General features: G+C 34.1%; 1 protein-coding gene across 4 annotated transcripts in view; it reads left to right on the forward strand.

Annotated features, from left to right (window-relative positions):
• The first annotated feature begins 9,431 nt into the window (after positions 1-9,431).
• The window catches only part of LOC123685234 (torso-like protein), a 42,454-nt gene continuing 29,974 nt past the window's right edge, over positions 9,432-21,911 (forward strand). Inside the window, exon 1 of one of the 4 annotated variants that reach the window (XM_045624857.1) lies at positions 9,432-9,544. Coding sequence is in view for 1 of the 4 variants with exons in the window: in XM_045624854.1 (XP_045480810.1) it covers positions 9,895-9,921 (27 nt within the window). In the remaining 3 variants the exon portion in view is untranslated. Of the gene's footprint in view, positions 9,545-9,598; positions 9,922-11,804; positions 12,257-19,582; positions 19,781-21,911 lie in introns of those variants that run through there. The other 3 variants (XM_045624854.1, XM_045624856.1, XM_045624855.1) reach the window with 3 other exon arrangements.

Consider the following 21,911-nt stretch of genomic DNA (forward strand, 5'->3'; position numbering starts at 1 on the left):
CTTTAGAGGGACTTAAAGACCTATAACTGCCCTGTTTAACTCCCAAGGGAGTTATGACAATGTTTATAGTTACGGTAACTAAGCATTTATTCCTTTGTAATGTATCAGTATGAAATAAACACTTTTTTGTTACACTCCGTGTATTTCCGAAAAATTTCAAAATAAAGGAACTAGGAGCCTTATGATAATGCCAAAAAAAATTCGGAAATTTCAGCTTAAGGCGTCGCGTCAGTGGTGGAACATCCTGTATATTCCAATCTATTATAAAACAGCTTTATTTTCACTTTGGCGGATAAAATATTCGTTTCGCCAGAAAAGACTCAACGTAGAAAAAATTGACTAAGAATGAAATCAGGTGAAAAAAGTTTTAAAAAACACAAGAACTCAAATATCTCGGGAATTGTTGATTTTCGGTTATCAATAAATAGGTCTCAATCGACAGTAAATGAGTGATAGTAGTACCTCCTTCAAGGTTCACGACTAATTTGGAAACACCCTGTATAGTCATTTTTTTTGCCAGTATGGTTTAAGAAGATTACTTCGGCCCATAGCACTTTTTTCTGATAAAATAAGGGGTTCATCAAGCCAAGTAGCTTGACATTTTAACCAACTACTTGACTTAAAAATCAGGGTCGTGAAAAATTACATACTTGAGCTTGATTTGATTTGATTTCAGATATTTATTGCTTGACTTGAAATCAAGCTACTTGATATTACTTGAGCTTGATGTGCACGAATCGCACGCCATATATTTCTGCAATCTCGTGCGCGCTTAGACTAAATAAGGGGATACCTTGAGCGCCGAGAAACTGAAGCATTCGCTAGTGTGACTTTATTAGTAGTTTTCTCACAATCTATGAAATATATTGATAGATTTTGGTAGTTTCAGAAATACCTTTCCAAACTTGGCCAAAATGGATTTTTCATCAACGCCAGCATCTTCAGCTCCTGTTGAAAGACAATTTTGTAGTGCTGTTACAGTTACAAAAACCCGCAAGAGGTTAGGCGACAAATCTATAAGATACCTCATGTGTCTTAGATCCTGGATGGAAAATTATGAAATCAAACAAAGCCTGGAGGTTTCTCAATATAAAGAAACTCTATTTTTTTCATCATTCTTATTTTGTTTTGATTTATAGTGATTTAATTCATGTTCCTATTTCAAGAAAGTTGATATTTTCGGTTCTTTTATATACAATAAGTTTAATAAATTAAATTGTTTTTTGCAAGGTTCCTTCTCATTTAATCATTTTTTATTGATGTGAGACTACACAATAAAACTGCTTACAATCAAGTAGCTTGATATGATTCAAGAAGGTACTTGATAAATCTATACTTGACTTGAATTGAGCTTGACTTGAATTCAAGTCAAGCTCAAGCCAAGTAGCTTGAAAATCAAGCCAAGCCGTGAATCCCTAAATATAATTATGTATGTAAATTCATTTCATTATTAATAGAAAAAACATTTTGAAATACCTACAACTATTTCCGTCTGACCTAAAATAGAGACTGAAATTTAAAGCTTACAATTCAACATTTCCGAGGATTTTTCAAGCGACTCAGGAAGGAAAAGCAATTCCCGAAAACTTTCGAGCTTCGATGGCAACGAAGAATCGCAAAAATTCCAGACACCCCTGACGAAGTGGCTACCACGCATTTCCGGAATTCGGAGTAATTAAATTTTGAATTACCTGGGCATGAAATTACCTTTTCATTTTGTTTAATTGCGTTGGGCCGAATTCGCTTCGTTTCATTTTATAATTAAAGTTAAATATACTGTTGTATTTGTTTTTGAAATTGCGATTAAATAATGCATTAATGAAACTATATCACTCCCTCCTATTTCGTTCATTTTTGTTGGCAGGCGCTGAATGATATGAAATAATTAATAACTTTTCGGTTCAGCGATTGTGTTATGTCGTCATTCCGTTTTTCGTGTTATTTTGCACATTCCCGGGAATTTTCATTCGAGACTGGACGCTCGGAAAAATATTGTTTCAACAGAGGTTTTGATATTGAATTTATGGTTTCATCATACAAAAGTGATTCGGGAATAATCAAATCTGTTTTGACTGCAATCAATTTAGGGTGAGTGTTCAACTCAGAGTAATAGGTAAACATAGATAGAGGTAGCATATATCATTTTCACTAAGCAAATTTTGACCCCAACATGAACTATCAAATTTGACATGAAGCGCGCGGAAATGAAAACATATCAATGATACGATATTTCCCTCAATTCGCGAGTTTCTCCACAAATAACGCACTTCTTAGGTCCCATAGTGAATCAACGTTTCATATGAACTCAAAATATATTGAGATGAATACCTCAATATATCAGAAATTAAGAAAACAAACTTCAAGCGCGCAAAACGATGTGAAACAACCGATGACACCAGGAGAGCAAAAGTTGTCAAACCTTGGATTTCAGCAGGTAGATACAGAAAATAATAAATATTCTGCTTATTACACATTCGATAAGGCTGGGAATCATGAATGAATGATTTGAATATTCGAATATTCAATGAATATTCATTCGAATAATTGCGTTTTGCATTATTCGAATATTCATGAATATTCATTGAATAGTTGAATATTCTGTGAATAGTCGAGTATTCACTCGTATAGTTGAATATTCAGTGAATAGTCGAGTATTCACTGAATAGTTGAATATTTATTGAATAGTCGAGGATTCACTGAATAGTTGAATATTCAATGACTACTTTTCTATTAATGAATAATCAGTGAATAGTCAAGTATTCAGTGAATAGTTGAATATTCCATGACTAGTTTTCTATTAATGAATAATCAGTGAATACTCGACTATTCACTGATTATTCAGTTAATAGTTTTGTATTCAGTGAGTATAGTTGGATATTTACTTTGCAGATTTTGTGAAAGAAAACAAATCATCATTTGAACTGATGAACCTTTCCGACATGCACATTTAGCGGTAATTATATTACCAGCTCTCTAGAAAACGCGCGTTCTGACGAAGTTGATATTGATATTAATGGTATTAAAAATGAGTTTAATGACTAAATAATTACTGAATATTTATTGAATAATCACTGAATATTCATTGAATAATCACTGAATACTAATTGAATATTCATTGAATAATCACTGAATACCCATGGAATATTCAACGATTAGTTGAATATTCACGAATAATGAAGCATGAATATTTGTTTGAATGAATTATTCGAATGATCGAATAAATTGAAGAATGAATATTCGAATACAAAAAGACGAAAATGTCCCAGCCCTACATTCGACAATTCGGAAAAATATCCGATTCCAAATATTCAAATTTTGCATATTTTATTGGGAATCACTCAAATAAATATATATCATTCAATCTAATATATATTCATAACGATATAGTACAATTGTGGATTTGAAAATCATCTAACTATGTTGGGGACATGTAAAAATTGCGTATACTCCCTCTATCTATGTTTATTACTCTATGGTATTAACAAGCGATCCTAAAAAAATTGAAGAAAGTTCTGACGAGAAGTCAGGAGTTTGTGAGAAAACCTTCATTCATGTACCAGTTGCACACATAGTTTTGTACACCAGTGGTACTTTAGAAAAATGTAAAAAAAACTCTGGTCCAGTACTGAACTCTTGTGTTTCTTGTAGTTTTGTCGTATATTTCGAGAAAAAATTTCCGACAATTCTCAGGTAACACTCGGAAAAATCCTGATTATTATAAAGATCCAGTTAATAAGCTGTAATGATTGAATTAATTATAGATTTTGGTACTTATTTACCAAATCTGTAGAGAAGATTCATAAGAATTCCATAAACTGGTATAGTCATCACAAAAAAGACTACAAGAAAACAAAGCGTTTGCGGGCTAATGTTTATGTCACTCATTTTCTTGAAATTAACTAAGGAATCTCTCATTTTCCTTTCCACCCTCCTATTTGGGAACACCTGCATCTTATTGATTGGACACTCACCAATAATTTATTATGTATTTGAAATTTTTTTAACATTATTACATGCGATGTGATTATTTAATTATGCCTTCAGTATAAATCTACGCCTCCATATTATGTAAATATGAATTATTCCATTCGAACTCATTATATAAAAAAAAGAAATTGATTAGTTTCAAACTTGCACCTGGCAAAAGCTCGTTCGCATAAATTTCATCGAATGAAATTACGTATCACACAAAATAGGGTGTCATTTTCACGCCATATTTAACTTTATCGGTATATGCTATCAACAGAGTAATTACTTTGACAGCTTCACCACGGTTTTCTTATAATCTCATGATATGTGTTCATGTTCACATATTACATTTTAATTCACTTAAAATATAGTTAATTATCGGAATTTGCTCCAACGCGGATACGATGATGGGTAGGTATATCGTGTTTTTATTAGACGAAACAACCATAGGCAGATCTTCCTAAATATAAAAAATATTGAAGAATACATAATATAATACCTAATATCTCATATGTTGTGGACGCTAACAGGACTAGGTTTGCCATGGAGCCTATTTTGACATTATTTACCAGCTCATGTAGTGAGGTTGCACTTCAATGGTCTATTTTATTATCGTATTCAATAATAACCACTTGAAATATTGATGAAAACATTGTAAATTCTGATTATTGTTAACATTTTACAATGCAAATCTTCAACTTCGAATCTCTAACGTATGTTTAGGGTTTCAGGGACTTTATTTCGAGTCAAGTAGTGGTTTTTCAATCGCGAGTCAAGTATTTATTTATCAAGTACTTGATTTTTGGCAATTTTATTGTGTAGTGTCACATCAATAAAAAATGATGAAAGGAGAAGGAACCTAGCAAAAAATTTATTTATTAAACTTATTATATAGAAGAACCGAAAATATGAACTTTTTCGAATAGAAATATAAATTGAATCACGATAAATCATAACAAAATAAAATATAATAAAAAAATTAAGTTTTTTAATATTGAAAAACCTCCAGGCCTTGTTTGATTTCATAATTTTTCATCCAGGATCTAAGACACATGAGGCAGGCGGGTTCTTGTAACTGTAAGAGCAGCTCTGGAAAATTGTCTTTCAACAGGAGCTGAAGATGCTGGCGTTGATAAAAATCCTTGGCCATTTTGGCCAAATTTGGAGAGATATTTCTGAAACTACCAAAATCTACCAATAGATTTCATAGAAATTAATTGAAATGATAAGAATAGACGATTTGTCCTTTTAATGATCGTTCAGTTTACGAAAAAATATGAATTGTAGCTCAGAAATAAAAAGTATTCATAATTATAAAGAAATTGGTTCCAAAACTTTTGTGACACACGTTATTATGAATCCTGCTGCGTTTGCGTATTGAAAACAACAGAAAAAATACTCCCCATTTCCAAACGTTCGTCACATATTGACTTCGAATTCACTGCAGTTCAAATAAAAAGCTTGATGTACCTATATAATATAGTAGGCCAGTTCGAAATTTTCAATTACCCTGTAACTTTTCATGTCGACACATCAAATGTTTATTAGCACTGAAAATCAACACAGATTCAATTATAGATGCATGCAAAATAAAACACCAATGGAAAAACTGCTTTTGTAACTATGCGATGAATCTAAATCCTTTGTGTTTTTTAATGAATCCGCAGAATAATCAACAACGGAATAAAATGAATAGAATAGATGGTTGAAAATGAAATTGCGACGTCTGTTATGTTGAATCAGTCAGTGATGCAGTGATGGTATTCATGCAAATTAGAAATATCTTGGGATAAACCAAAATTTTCATGTATAGGACTTGGAAGTTATTGATATTAATACTCCAGTCGGCAGGTTCAAAATATTGGGGTTTGCTGGCCAAAATTTAACAAAACTTGAAGGGGTATTTCAGGGATGTCTGAAGATGCATATTTTGAGTTTTCGTATTCCAAGGCCTTGTAGTTAAAGAAAAATCTCCGAATTTTCGACGACCAAACGTATTGGAATTTTCATTTTGGGACGTGCATCATCTATTGTTCAATGACCATCTTGACAAAGATGAAACCAACAACAGTGACTATAACATGACGTTATCATCGGATTTATTAAGTACAGAAATTAACAAAAAACGTTCTTAAATGCAAGGGAAACAAATTTTCTTCCACCAATAAGACAAAGCTTTTGTCACCAATCGATGAAAACTAAAGTCAAATTTTACTAATTTCTTTTCCAACTGCTTGACTAGCCAGCTTATTCTCCAGATCTGGCCCCCAGTGATTAATGTTTTTTGCAGATTTTAAAATGATGCTCCAGAAAAATAAGTTTGGCTCAAATGAAGAAGTGATAGTAATAATAATAACATTTATTTAGCCATCAATATGAAAATATGTAATTACATGGCACGTCAGTAATAAAAATTATGTACGATCACAACACAATATAACAATATAACAGAATATAATTAAATATGACAAACATTTAAAAAAAAATCTGAATGTCTATAATAAGTTACTGGAACTAAGGAACTCATCAATTGTGTAGAAGGGATTCTTCACCAGGAACTTCTTCATTTCACGGGTAAATATTTCTGGTGGTAATATTTTCAGAGAATCAGGAATTTTGTTGTAAAACTTCAGGCACCAATAGTTGACCGAGAGTTGGATTGTTTTTAGGCGATGGTATTCTATAACTAGGTCGTTTCTGATTGCGGAGGTTGAAACCTATATCGAAAAAAAACGAATTTTTCTTCAGAAAAGGTTTTGAAAAATTAGGGCAGCGTATTTTAAAGAAAAAATGTCTTTTTACTTGTTAATTCCAGCATTTATGAGGGTCAGTTTTCGATATGAGCTAACCTAAGAACAAAAGATCAAAAATGATTGCATCTCAACAACCTGTGACTGTTTATAATATTCAAAATAGGACAATTTGTCACTGCAAATTGAATCATATCAATCATTACTTATAACTTTCCACAAGTTTATAAAAGGTGAATAATACTCAATAATAATAAACACTTCGTCATCTCCACTATCAATTCTTTGTCACACGAACCATCATATTTGCGGTCTTCTTTTTTCAGTAATTACCTGCATATAATCGAGAAGATCGATCACAAGTCGAAAAAAAAAGAAAACATAGCAACATGCCAACGATGTCCTGACAATTTTTCGATCTGATAGTTACTGCATCGACATTTTAATTGGCGTTGGTTCATCAACTCTGACTAAATATCCGAGTTTTTATACGTTTTTCAGCTTCATTATCTGAAACAAGGCTAAAATCAAGGCGGCTGTCCAGCTGGTAAAGGAACCTCCTTTCTCGGAACTATGATGGATGACAGGTATTTATCGCGTCATCTATAATACATCTCTTCATCTGTACAGTGGCGTGCATTGGGGTAATTTTTTTTCAACAGTTGAGCAGTAGGACAGGTAAATTAGGAAGAAATGTATGTTCCCCTAATGATTTTGAACAATTGATTGAAACTTGAGGAAATGATTTGTGCAAGTCATTAACTTGGACATCACAATACCTATATACTATTATGTGGTCCCCTAGTTCCTGAGTTAAAAATCAGCGCACAAATGCGTCTGACCCCAAGTAGCTGATTTATCGAATTTTTTGAGAATATGTATTGGTATAAAGTAAAAACGAATTCATAAATTTGATCTCAATGTTTTTTTCACCAATGCAGATGATCGAAATATTCCATTCCTGGACAAATATTGAATCATGAGTGAAAATTCATTTTGATATAATGAATGATGACCCAAAATTACAAAATTATTGGATCATATTCTGCCCTGTTACCTAATATTTCGTCGACGATAAAGACTCAACATCGCACTCACAGGAACTAGTGTCCATTATTCATTAAATGATTGGTTATTCATAATCTAATTATTAGAAAATAATCCGATTTCAAAAGGGAACATGTTGCGTCATCTACAACATACTACAGTAATATTCGTAGTTCTAGAAACACTTGTATAGATGGCGGCACAGTCTACTATTCCTTCGCCATCTTTGAAAATCTTCAATCAATGTATTACAGAACGCTTTAGGGTATTTCTCCTTTTGAAATAGTTCTACTATTAGATAGATGGCGCGCCAAAGGAATGCCTGAGGCGTTATCTATAATTATCTTTGAACACTGTCACGTGATTCAGAAACGTTCCCATAGATAGCGCAACCTAACATGAGTAGTTTTCCAAGATCAAAGTAGATTTCAAATTTTGAAGAAGTTTTCATACTATAAATCAAGTTTTAGTCAGAATATTTCTTTCCAGAAGATTATCTAGATTATTCTAAAACAGCTAATGAAAGCTGGTTATTATTAATAATTGTAGGTTGCTTCTATACATTTTCCAAAACTAAGCTGATTAACTTCTCCTGTTCTTAATCTTATTTATATGTCAATATCTCAACCGTAGGACTTAGAAATCATCAGGTGACTTTCAAAATTCCACTTCTGAAATATGAAATACTTGAAATAATACAAGAATGCTAGCATATTTTGTCAAAATATCAATATTTTTTACACTGAGCTTTTTCATTACCCAATTCATATAGGTAGCGATTCGAAATTCAAAATGATTAATTGAGAAATCTTTCTATTCCCCTTTTGAAACGCTAGTGGTCATAATGAAAAAAATTAATCAAATATTTGAAAACATGAACATGTGATGACTGCAAAAATCATGAGTGATCGGACAATTCAAAAATTTAGAGGAATGTCATTCAGCATGAAATTTTTCAGAAACGGAAAACAACAAATGTTATTCGCAACAAAAAAGAAAATTTTACACCAACTTTTTTATATTCTTTAAATTTTTCCCAAAATGAACTGCAAAACAATAATAAATATTGTATTGAACTTATTCAAATTCGAAATCATTCAAAAATTCCATCATTTTTAAAATTATTTTCCTAGGAAAGTGGCACAGCTGTCACTCTCACTAAACTCACGCTGATATTTAGTTTTTTTTACAGTCCTTCATTTTACCAGTTCTCAAATATGATTTGATGTTTTCGCAATTGAACTTTTACTCGCCAAATAAGCGCTCAATATCTCAGAATTCAGATTTATAGGAAAAAGATTCTGCAAGACGATAACGAAATTTTTGCCAAAATTCAATAACCACCAAATTGACCTGATATGGCTCCGGTCGACTATTTCTTCGTTCAAAACTCTACTTACTGATTTCGATACACCTATTTCTAATCGTAAGACATCAACTTACTATAGAATTTGCAGCGAATACCGAAGTTAAAATATGAATATATTTTAAAGACATATTTTCTTTCATTGACTAATTTCCGGTAGTTTATTGTTTTTTGACATATACTTAGTTCTAGTTCAGAAGATGTCTTTTCATTCTTCGAAATTCCCGGGAGCATAGGTAATCTTTGGTTTGAAAATGTTTGACCCAAATAGATCAGCATAGAATTCTATGTTATGAATATTTTTTTCAAAAATGACACTTCATCGGATATCAACGTAAATGTCAACTAGTTTTAGAAAAATATGAATCCAAATTCATTTCAAGAAAATTGCAAACACTGATGTAAGGAATGGGTAAGAATCTCGAATTCTTTCTCTTGTGACCTCTGTAAAAACAAGATTGCGATTGTGAAACAATTTTGCCCACATTATTATTATTAACCGTACAAAAATGTGCCGTGAAATACGAAGAAACGCATCTGAAAACAACAACCAGCTGCTCCGGAGTCATCTCAGAGACTGTTGGAAAAATCAATAGAATGATTTTCTTGGAAATCATGTCGGAATAGAGGACAGAACGTGTGATCCTAAGTTAAGCAACTTGTTTTGAAGATTTTCTTTCGATTCAGCACATTGCGAGTGCCATTAACTCATTTTCGTGGTTAAGTTATGTGCGAAGTGGTGAAGTGTAACAAAAATTAGAAATGGGAATGAGGAAGTTCACAAGGAAGGTGAGTTATTTTGACTTTGATTGACTTCTAGACGCAAGCAGTTTTGTGTTGTATCAGATGCGTTTAGCGAATGTTTTAAAAATGATATAATAGGTCCTATACACATTCGATACAATTTTATATGCCAATCTTTAAATAATTCGCAAGAATTTGTTTCGCGTCCTTTTAATGCTTCAAAGGCGTTTTTGCACTTGATATTTTTGAGCGCTCGTCCTTGAATAGATCGCTCTATTATTTCATTTGTAGTGAATTGTTATTTTCGAATTTTGGGTCGAGAATGGTCTCGAAAAATAGGGTTTGACTGACTGATGATGAACTCTGAGTTGAACGTCGTCAAAAATTTACAAATCGGCGGATTCTTAGTTAAGTTCAAACGACAAAAAGGCACAGCAAAAGTTTTCTTTGCTTTCTTAATATTCTCTCGACAACTCTAAAGGACAATACCAAAATGCAGAATTGAGGGAGCCAATAAGACGCTATTCAAAACTTTATATATAAAACCCATGCGCTTTCTGCGGTTGAACCTAGATGGGGGTACTGCTTGAACGTGATATTTTATGAGGAAATTATTTCGGTATGACAGGTAACTATTTTAAAAATTTGTGTTGTACGTTTTCTCAGGGTAATAAACATTGATAGAGGGAGTATATATCATTTTCAGTGGACAAATTTTGTCCCCAACATGAACTATCAAATTTGACATGAAGCGCGTGGAAATGAAAACATGTCAGTGATATGATATTTCACTCAATTTACGAATTTCTCCAAAGAGAACGCACTTCTTATGTTCCATAGTGAATCAACGTTTAATATCAACTCAAAATATATTGAAATAAATACCTCAATATATGAGAAATTCAGAAAACAAACTTCAAGCGCGCCAAACGATGTGGAATAACCAATGACACTAGGAGAGCAAAATATGCCAAACCCTGGATTTCAGCAGGTAGATACAGAAAATAATAAATATTATGCTTATTATCAATTCGACAATACGGCAAAATATCGTATTTTTATTATTCAAATTTGCATATTCAATCGGGAATCACTAAAATACATGCATTCAGTAAAATTGTGGATTTGGAAATATATCACAATCCGACAACCTGAACTAACCATGTTCGAGATATGTAAAAATTGCGTATACTCCCTCTATCTATATTCATTAAGAAGGTTCTGCACGATACTCAGAAGAGCTTCGGTTTGACGAACTGTTACCGTAAAATTTTCACCATTTTTATGGTGGATTTTAAAAAGTCAAATGTAAAAATATGACAGCTCCAAAAGTGACTGTTGCCCAGATAGCGGGCTTTTCAAAAAGAAACCCTATAGAATGAAACCTTCGGGATAGAATCTCAAAATTCAGCTTGTTTGATGGTTGATGCTTTTTCAGAAAGGGCGCCGAAAAAAATTCTTTGCTTCAGGCGCCAAAATTACTCGCGCCGGCCCTGCTGATATCTAAGATATTTCATTATTTCAAAAAAGCATCAATAACAACATGACCTCCCTAATAATCCCTAATAATAATTGTTTTTAAGAATCAAGGCTGTAAAAAGGTGTCCAGCAAACTGGGCCGAATTGCCGCCCCTCAAAGTAGATGCGCCTGAAACGGTTGCATCACTGTTTCACCCCTGGGTCCGTGAAGATTTTTCTCTGAGTATATTACTTCTCGAGATGCTTTCAGTTATCATCTAATTCGGGACACCCTGTACTATAGCTGGTGTCGTTAAACTTCCCGTACATACTCCGTCCGAACCGAACCGAATCAATCGGAATCCAAAAAGATGCCCAAATCGCCGACTCTATAGGTCAACATTTAGCGATAACGCAATCGAAACCGAACAACACAATCGAAAAGTTGAGAAACGCGCTCACATCAGTAGTACCGATAACAGCCGGACGAGAGCGCGCTCGATTTTTTCTCAGGGCCCCTCTGTCGACCGTCGTGGTCTTTCATTCGCGACGTCAAAGTATTTTTCCGCCAGTTGGACGCCCACAAATTTCAGATTTCCGGCGTTCGACGATAAATACGCGATATACGACGCGTTTCACTCGTACGTCCGAAGGCGCGTGCGGTTTGCGAAAGGTGGAAAACGAGGGAAATGATTTTTTAAACGGCCCTTTCCTACGCTCTAATGAGCCACGACGAAACTGACGCGGTGAAGAAACGATAAGTCGATTTTTTTTTCAATGTGCAGTTGTTGTTCAGTGTAAGGGAGTGAGTGGAAACGGAGTTGGCAGGTAATTTGTGGATTTGTGGATTCGATAGAAGAGAAAGACTTGGCTTGAAGCTTTAAATGTAGGCAGATAAGAAAAACTCATCAAAAAAATTAAGGTAGTAAACACAAAATTTGAAATTTTTCGTTAATTTATGACAGACACTATTAAAGTGGAAAATGTTCGTATCAGTACTCTAAAAAAGACATTTTGAAGTTTTAATGTTCATAAATTTTCCGTTCTTTATGACCTTTATATTAATTTGAATTCTAATCAGTCTGTAACATTCAATCCATAGAGTAATAAACATGGATAGAGGAAGTATACGCAATTTTTACATGGTTATAGTACGATGTCGAATTGTGATATATTTTCAAATCCACAATTTTACTATATCGTTATGAATGTATATTATATTGAATGAAATACATATATTTATTTGAGTGATTCCCGATTAAATATGCAAATTTGAATATTTGGAATCCGATATTTTTCCTAATTGTCGAATTTATAATAAGCAGAATATTTATTATTTTCCGTATCTACCTGCTGAAATCCAAGGTTTGGCAACATTTGCTCTCCTAGTGTCATCGGTTGTTTCACGTCGTTTGGCGCGCTTGAAGTTTGTTTTCTGAATTTCTGACATAGGGTAAATGCACTGGTTAGCCGACCGGCACTGGTTCTCGACCATTCCGTGATTTGAGATAAAATAATAATAAAAATATATCATGTAGTGCGAAATATTTCCGCGGTACGTATTCTCGACCATTCTACCCTTCCAAGATAGTTTGCATAGTAGGGGTATAGGTCAAAGTTTTCGCGCTAAAAATTAGTTTATAATCGTCTATCATAGAAAAGGGTTCTTTCTCGTCCTCTCTTAGAAAAGTGCTTTGTGATATATGACCAGAAAATAGTAATTATTTCTTATTTTAAATGAATTATGTGTGTATATTTTGTTCCATATCAACTATAAGATATATTTTTGAGTGTATTTCAATCAAGAAGCAGATAAATGTATATTTTTTTGTTAAATATTCGGCGGTCGCGAACTGGTATTGGAAAATTTGTATCTTTTATTTCTCGACCAAAGTGGTCGAGAACCAATATGTTACTTCAATAATTGTTTATGTCAACCGATATATTTCTGTTGGATCATTTTCGTTTTTTTTTCGATACCCTGATTCATTTATATATCTACTTTCTGAATATTAGTTTGCGACCACCGAATTAACGTTGAAACATTTATTTCTACCCTTTGTTTATTCGCGGTCGAGAACCAATTTGATTGTACTTAATTCTCGACCACTGGTGGTCGGTGTTTCATATTTTATTTACTCATTAGTTTCTAAATAGATATTAAGAGCAAAATAACTAAATAATGTTTTTTGAGTTGCTATTTTGAAATATTTATAGAAAGTGGAAACTTTTGCAAAATAATTTTTTTTTACGTTTCGAGTGTTTCTTACTTGATTAGCTCATCTGAAACCCATCTGAGTGATAGGTAGTGATGTCGATGGTACGGTACGAAAGTAAATACTAATCACTCATCTCACTCTAAAGTTTTTTAAAAAAATTTCAAGTGGAGCGGCCACTATTATTAGTGGTCGAAAACTAACACAAAAATGGTCGAGAACTCTGCGGCGTGGTCGAGAACCGAAGGTTATTGAGATTTTCGATATGTTTCCACATTTCAAAGGTTAAATGCGGAAAGAACGTTTAAAATTATATGACAAATCATTTAAAACTAACCAAAGAATCGATGAACACCAACACCATTGAAATTTGATAAGTTTATGTGTGAAAAAATCGTGCTCGAAATCGATATTTCTGTTAACTGGTCGAGAACCAGTGCATTTACCCTATTTAGGTATTTATTTCAATATATTTTGAGTTAATATAAAACGTTGATACACTTTGGGACACAAGGAGCGCGTTCTTTGTGGAGAAACTCGCGAATTGAGTGAAATATCGTATCACTCACAAGTATATTTCCGCGCGCTTCATTTCAAATTTGACAGTTTATGTTGGGGTCAAAATTTGCTAACTGAAAATGACATATGTTCCCTTTATCTATGTTTATTACTCTGAGGTCTGTAATGATATCATTTTAAAATTAATAGAACAAAGAGCATCCTCTGAAGGTCTTCACCACCGGATTGTTAAATCGAATTGTTGGCTTTTTAGACGTGGTCTAGACTGTTTCTCTATTGGTGTTTCGCCAACTAAAACGGCAGGTTTCTAGGTCGTGAGTTGCAAACCGAAGCTTGACTTCTCCGAAGAATTTTATACTTTTTTGATTTTTCATGTTGATCGCGATGTTGATGTTGAATGAGAGAAGACTCAATATTTCAGTGACAAAAGATCCTATCGAGTTAAGATTTTGCGTGTAAATATGTAATAACAATGTCAAGCTCCATAAAGCATTGCATTGCATCAGTGTATAAAAAGAATCCTAATATTTCAGTAACTACAAATTCGAACAAGTTGCAACGAATATTATTAGAGTGCCTTATACAAAAGCGTTTTCAATTTTTTCGACTGAATAATGTTATTATTATCATAAGTAACTTTTTTGTCAAATTATGTCTATCGTTCTTCAAAGTCCACGACGATGTAGATAAATAAGACAATGTTTTTCAAACTGTCAAATATCCTATTGCAACTCTACAATCTCACACACGCTGATGTTTAAAGTTCATCGCATCTGAAGAGTTGAATTCATGACCTGCTCCGCAGCAGACTGAGATCGAAAGTGCATAATAAATAGCCGGTAAATCGACATGCGTGGCTCATTATTTATCTCCATAAGTAAATTAACGATCTTCGTGATCCAGTTCTCTAGTACTTACTACCATATATCTACATACTACTCGTCTTTCACAAGCACAGACTACTTCTGAAAATAGGAGAGTATAGTGAAATCTGGGTTGTCTGATAAAACTTGGATTAGGAATTCAATCTTTTATTGCTATTCTTCAATATCAGAGCACAAATGGCTGTACGTACAATCTAACTCTAAAATTCCTGATGACGGCTAGGCAAATATGGTCCATTTCATGACAAATATTTTGTTTTACCTGGACCAGGGAATTTGGTGTACTGACGTAAACTTTAGATTCAAGGGAACCCCACAGGTGAAAGTTCATAAAAGTCAAATCAGGACCGCAGGAGGGCCAATAAATATCACCTCTCTTGGACGTTGATTGGCCTCTGAATGGAATTTTGGGGTTTCAATTCTTGCACCAATTGAATTTTAAAGGTGTACAGCTTCAGATCTTCGTGCCAAATTCTGAATAGCGATGGCTTACGCACATTCAAAGCTTTCGAATGAAGAGGTCGGGAACATCACGAACTGACCGATTAACACGTTTCACGTTCTCTTCTGTTCTCAATAGCCTTGGGCGCCTGGATTTTGGTTTATCTAGTGTTGATCTGTTCTACTCAAACTTCTTCATCTGCTTCCGAATGAGAGGAATGCTTGGCGCATCGTTCAAGTGAAAAAAAACTGGTTTGTTTTTTTTTCAAGCTTTTTTCCCATAACGCCTTTCCTTCACAAGGTATTTCATAATGGTTCACGGCTTGGCTAGATATTCAAGCTACTTGACTCAAGCTCAAGCCAAGTAGCTTGAGTTTGACTTGAAATCAACTCAAGTTCAAGTCAAGTAGTAGTTTTTCAATGTTATGTCGAGTATTTATTGAGTAACATGACTTAACATTGGACAACTACTACTTGACTTGAACTTGAGTTGATTTCAAGTCAAGCTCAAGCTACTTGGCTTGAGCTTGAGTCAAGTAGCTGGAATATCAAGCCAAGTCGTGAATTTCTAATGTTTAATTCAAATTTGGCATAGATTTTCCAATTTGAAGTTTTCATTATGTGATATGCAAATTTTGAATGCAAATCTACAGTGATTTTTTTTCTGGAATAGTGCCTGCTTCTTTCCTCTAGAATTTTTTTTTTGATCGACCAATGATATTTTAAATAAATGCAAAAAAAAATTGGTCCAGTGCGACATCCTTTGGTTTGTAGTTTTAACGTGTCTGCTACCGATTTCGAAAAAAAAAATTGAAACAATTCTTATAATTAGTAAACTGTGATGAATAGAATAATTATAAATTTTGATACTTATTCACTCAATCTGTAGCGAAGATTAATAAATATTCGATAAACTGGTATAATCATAATCACAAAAAAGTAGGACTACAAGATACTCTTTATCTAGAAAACAAAACGTTTCCGGGTACATCTCTATTGGACTTTTCTTTCTTAACATTATCCAAGGAATCTCTCATTTTCCTTTGTACCTCCAATTTAGGAACAGCATGTAAATATAAGATATTTCAGTTTGAATTTGATATGAAAATGAATCTGCTGCAATCAAAATTTAAGCTGCAGAAACCTGTCCCTGATCCTTGAATTTCAAATGATATAAATCAAAAATGCAATATTTATGTATCGTAACAATGGAACTGAATAATATCATATACATATTCAGAATTTTTGTCAAGTTCATTCGAACATACTAGGAACGAACACTTTCACTTTCAAATCCGTGATACATATCGAAAAAAAATGTTGTCTTATCCATACGAATTGATTCTGCGGTACAAGAGGAAGTAATAAACGTCAGCGTAAAACGCGCAGTGTTCTCAGATCCTAAATTACCACTAATTTCCCCAATTTTTCATCCTCGACTGCACTAAAAACTCCGTCTCGAACCAAACAGCGCCATCATATTAATCTGCCGGATCTAAAACGGAAAAACATCTAGTTATAAACTATAATTGGCGTGGAAAACCGAAGATAATGGAACGTGTTGACCTCAGGCTCTCTCGCTGAATAATCGACCGTCTCTTGCTTCGAAAGTTAACCTTTTCACGAAATGGAACAACTGGCTAGATTTGGCGATGGAGATAAAGATCAACGTTTAATTCTCAATGGCATTCCTAATTGGGCGGATCCAAGGTAAAAAGGAAACAATTCGGAACGTATATTGTTCGCAAAAGATGGCTCACATCCGCGTATTCCTATTTCTCGCAAATTTATCTCTGCCCTTCAAACCGCTCAGGATCCGAATGATCTCTTTAACTGAGCGCAACGAGGGTTTTTCCGATGAGTTTCCACGATTTTACATAGAAAGGGCGCACCGGGATAATCTAGAGAGCCTCGTAATGGAGGGGAAACGACCAGAGAAAAAATTACATTAAAATAAAAGGCTCTGCCGATGAGTGGCTTTATGTTTACTGGTTCTTCGCTCCTGGAAAATCAGCCCTCCGCAGTACGTTATCTTCATCACTATTCTGCACTATTTCTACATCTCGAGAAGTTCGAATTTACTCATACCTAGGCAAAGCACACCGCTTTTAAAAAAAATGAGGAAGGCAATGACGTGAAACTAGGAGCTTTTGAGCACTTGTTCGTTCATTACACCCTTAGAGGCCACATACAGGCTAATTCAAAATTCAGTATCACAATTTCAATTCTTGAAATGTCAAATTTAGTTAACGAATTTTTTTTCTGTGTTTTCCGGTCACAAACTACTCCACACAGTTAGAAATTGTGGTTTTTCCTCATTTAAAGTGCTTCCTCGATAACCCTTAAAGTATTCATTTTAGGTAGAGGGTTTGCTCAAGTAATCCTCCTCTTTTTATACGTAGGATTGACTGAAATAATAAAAAAATAGAGGTTCTAATTTGAAAATCTTGAGTTTTGATGAATTTGAGTTGTACAAGTTCATGATCTTCTGCTAAACACCATGTACATTTTTGGGCCCAACCGCAAACAGTCTTATAATATTACCTACGTATGTGCAGAATCGAAAATGAGAAAGGTTTTTTCGAAAAAAAAATTTTCTGCAGTAATATATAAAAAAAATTTGAGTCCTCGTCGCCCCACCATTTTTTCATGAGAATCCCATTAACTCATGAACTGTTGAATTTTCACCCAAGGTATGCATATTTCTGAAATTTTCATTAAAAAAGCTATCTAATGATGCTATAATATAGTGGGTGTGCCATTTGAAATAAGGCAGTAGTAGTCTGTTTCCTGTATAACCGGAAGTTATAGAAAACTGAAAATATGTTAGAGAGAAAGATCATTGTCTCAAACCCCAATATGCAAATTTTCAGCACAAAATTGTGATTAGTTAGTTTAGTGAATCAACCTTTATATTCCATATCAAAATTTTATTTATTTAGCGTTTGGCTATCTGAAACCCCTTATTGAAACACCCTTCTTTATTAGTTAATTTTTGACAATATATTGAGTCGTTTTCTAATTTTTTTCATAAAAACGGTGTCCCATAAGAAAAAAAGGCATGAAAGATGATTATTGGTCACAAATTGAACGGACAATTCGAAAATGATTTTCAGTTTGAAATATACCATTCTTTTTTCTCTCAAAAAATTAGTGCAATGAATGAAGTTTTTGAAAAAAAACTTCATTCTATATCTCGGAAGACGAAGCAAGTTATATAGAGAACTGTCTTTATTTTTTCATGCAGATACACCTCTTGAAGTTTATTGTAAGTAATATCATAAGGGCATTGAATTTTCGCGAAAAAAAAACGAAAAAACACGTTACTAAGTAATACATTTTTTCCTAATTGTCGAATTTATAATGAACAGAATATTAATTATTTTCTTTATCCACCTGCTGAAATTCAAGGTTTGGCAACTATTGCGCTCTCCTAATGTCATCCGTTGTTTCACATAGTTTGGCGCGCTTGAAGTTTGTTTTCTGAATTTCTGATATATTAAGGTATTTATTCCAATACATCTTGAGTTGAATGAAACGTTGGTTAATTATGGGACATAATAAGTGCTTTCTTTGTGAAGAAACTCTCGAATTGAGTGAAATATCGTATCAAAGATATGTTTTCATTTCCGCGTGTTTCATGTCAAATTTGATGGTTCATGTTGGGGACAGGGACAAAATTTGCTTACTGAAAATGACATATGCTCCCTCTATATTATGTTTATTACTCTGAGATGTATACATATAAATATAGATGAAATGAAGTTATACTATCGAAATATCCCAACCCAGCATTCCTCCAGCTACCTGCCTAACACCAAACACCACCCTCCAATACCCACATCACCCTGCAATCGATCAAGTCGACCAGAAATCCCCCAGACCCGAAAATTCCAACCGCGCTAACGTAAACAAAGAATCGCGCGGGGACCTGAATGCGACCCTGTAGCACCCCAAACCCTAGGGGACGGTATCCCCGCGTGGCGGGTCCGCGAGGCAGGTTGAAGGATCCTTCCCCCTGCCTTCTACCCCTTGCCCCTCGACTCCCCGCCGACGAAGGTAAAGCACCTGTTACGATCCGAGGGAGCGTAAAGAAAAGAAGCAAGGGGAGCCGGTGAACTGGTCAATAATTCTGCCTACTCTCCCGAGCCGAGCGGTGGTGGTGATGAGGTCTGCGTTCGCCGACGTTTCCTTCTGTTCAGTTTAGCGCGGACAACGTCGTCGTCGTCGTCATAGGGGAGACACGGACCTGGTGCGAGCGGTTTCAGGGAGCTGGTGCGAGCGGGCCTTGTCGCCCTAGGATGTTAGTGTATGGTTCGGTGTTGATTTGGTGCAGGGTGCTGGAAGGAGCGTTGGGTCATTGGCGCACGTAGAATAGCATGACAGGTGAGGTGGTTGATGATGATGGTTCAAATAACAATAATAATACATGAGTTTATTCGAATACAATAAGTACAAATTTGAATTAAACTCAGAACTCAGTGAGTTTTCTCTGGAATAATTGCTTACAGCTACATGGTGATTAAGATTAAATTGGAGTTTGATTGATTCAATTTGTAGATGTGCTCGAAATTTGATGACTTCAAAACATATTCCCTCTATTCATTATTTCTAATTTTTGTTTGTTATATGCAGAGCTGTCGAAGATACCCTTGAGAGATGTCTCTCTATCTATGTAGTTGCTCTTTCGAGAATGAAACCTAGGTACTCAGTTTTTTTTACACGATCGTTGAAATATATTAAATAAAGAAAATGAAGAACTCTAGGCATCTTTTACAGATCGAAGGCAATTGTCGGATGGTACAGCGAGCAGTATTAACGACTTCAAATTATTTTCCGAGATCGGTACTCCAACGTCCTTGAAGTTTATAGCTTTTTTGCACGATATCATCATTTTTTTTCATCGATTTAAATTAATTAAATTCTACTTAATTCATTATTACAAAGTCAAAAGTAGTTTTATATAAAATTAATATTTATGCTACATCAGTTTCCATGAAAACAAATTTTAATAATACACGAGACATTACTTTAAACGACTGTACTAACTAAAAGTTAGTATTTGTGTGTCTGAGGAATTTATTAGTGAATATATCGAAATGTTCTTATTATCTTATTCTTAATTTTTATGAAATTTAAGGTTTTATAATGGCGATAACGTTAGGTAATTTAAGGGCCGGAAAAATCACTTATGACGCCTGTGGCATAGCAACACATGTAAACAAAAACTACCTTTTTGGCCGCAGAACCGTGAATAATCCAGAAAGCAAATTCTTCTTCAGTTTTTCAGATACCTTAAGAATTTTTAGGTCTAAGACTTTTTCGTAAGGTTTCCTAATTCTTTTTGGTGTCTAGGGTAATTGCCAGAATCTTGATTAATCTTAATTTAAGTCAAATTAAACCTTTTAATTTTTGCCAAAAAATGAAAGAAACCTAGATGCAGTAACGTAGGGTACTGCAAATATTACAGTAACTTAGTATATTTGCTAGGTTTCTTTCATTTTTTGGCAAAAATTAAAAGATTTAATTTGAGTTAAATTAAGATTAATTAAGATGCTGGCAATGCCTAAAGGCATTAGTCAGTGTCCAGAGGGATGCCCGGGGGGGTATTACCCCCCTAGTATGCCTGATGGCCCCCTGAAGAAAAATACTATCTCTCAAACCAAAACGATTTTTGACTATCCCCCTAGATGTTGAAATACCCAATTTCTAAATTTCAGTTCGATCAGAATTTTTATTATCGGAAAAAAAAAATTTTATATTACTATAACCACCGGATTTTGCCCATCGCGCAACCGTATATCAGAAGCCTAAACCTACCCTGGAAATTTTAAGTCTCTTGATTTCGTTCGAGAGTTATCGTGTATACGGAGTCTAACAGCCAAACTGACGGGCAGAATTGAATATTACCACGAATTCTTCATCATTCAGTTGAAGACTACTGTCGCTTGAAAATTCTAAATAAACAGATATTTGGGCAAAAAACCTAGGATATCTTGTTGATAACTACAAACAATTTCAAGCTCAAAGAACACAACAACACAACAACAATCAGTCTATACAGGGTGTTTCCAAATTAGACGTCAACCTTGGACAACACTTTAGTATGACTCATTTGCTGTCGTATGAGCCATATTTAGTGATAACCAAATACGAAATATTTGGGTTCTTGTGATTTTTGAAAGATTTCTCGCCTTTTTTCGTTTCGTTCGTTGACCAAATTCAATTATAATATTGGTTTATTTTCGCGGCCAGCGAAAAGTCGGAGAATTCTTTCAAATGATTTTGTCATACATAAATTGTAGAATTCGCAAGTTGCAGGCAAATTTATATTAGAAATTTAATATTCTTTTCTTCATATACCAACTTTCAAATCATACTTATTCTTATTCATTCAACATCTAATACAACATAGTTTTGCTTTTATAGTACATATCATATCCTTTTTTGAAGAAAATAATCCAAAATTTGAATCAAACTTGGTCAACGTAGAAGAAAATTGACGAAAAATGAAGTA

Source organism: Harmonia axyridis, chromosome 7 (genome assembly GCF_914767665.1).
Source record: "Harmonia axyridis chromosome 7, icHarAxyr1.1, whole genome shotgun sequence".
NCBI lineage: Eukaryota > Metazoa > Arthropoda > Insecta > Coleoptera > Coccinellidae > Harmonia > Harmonia axyridis.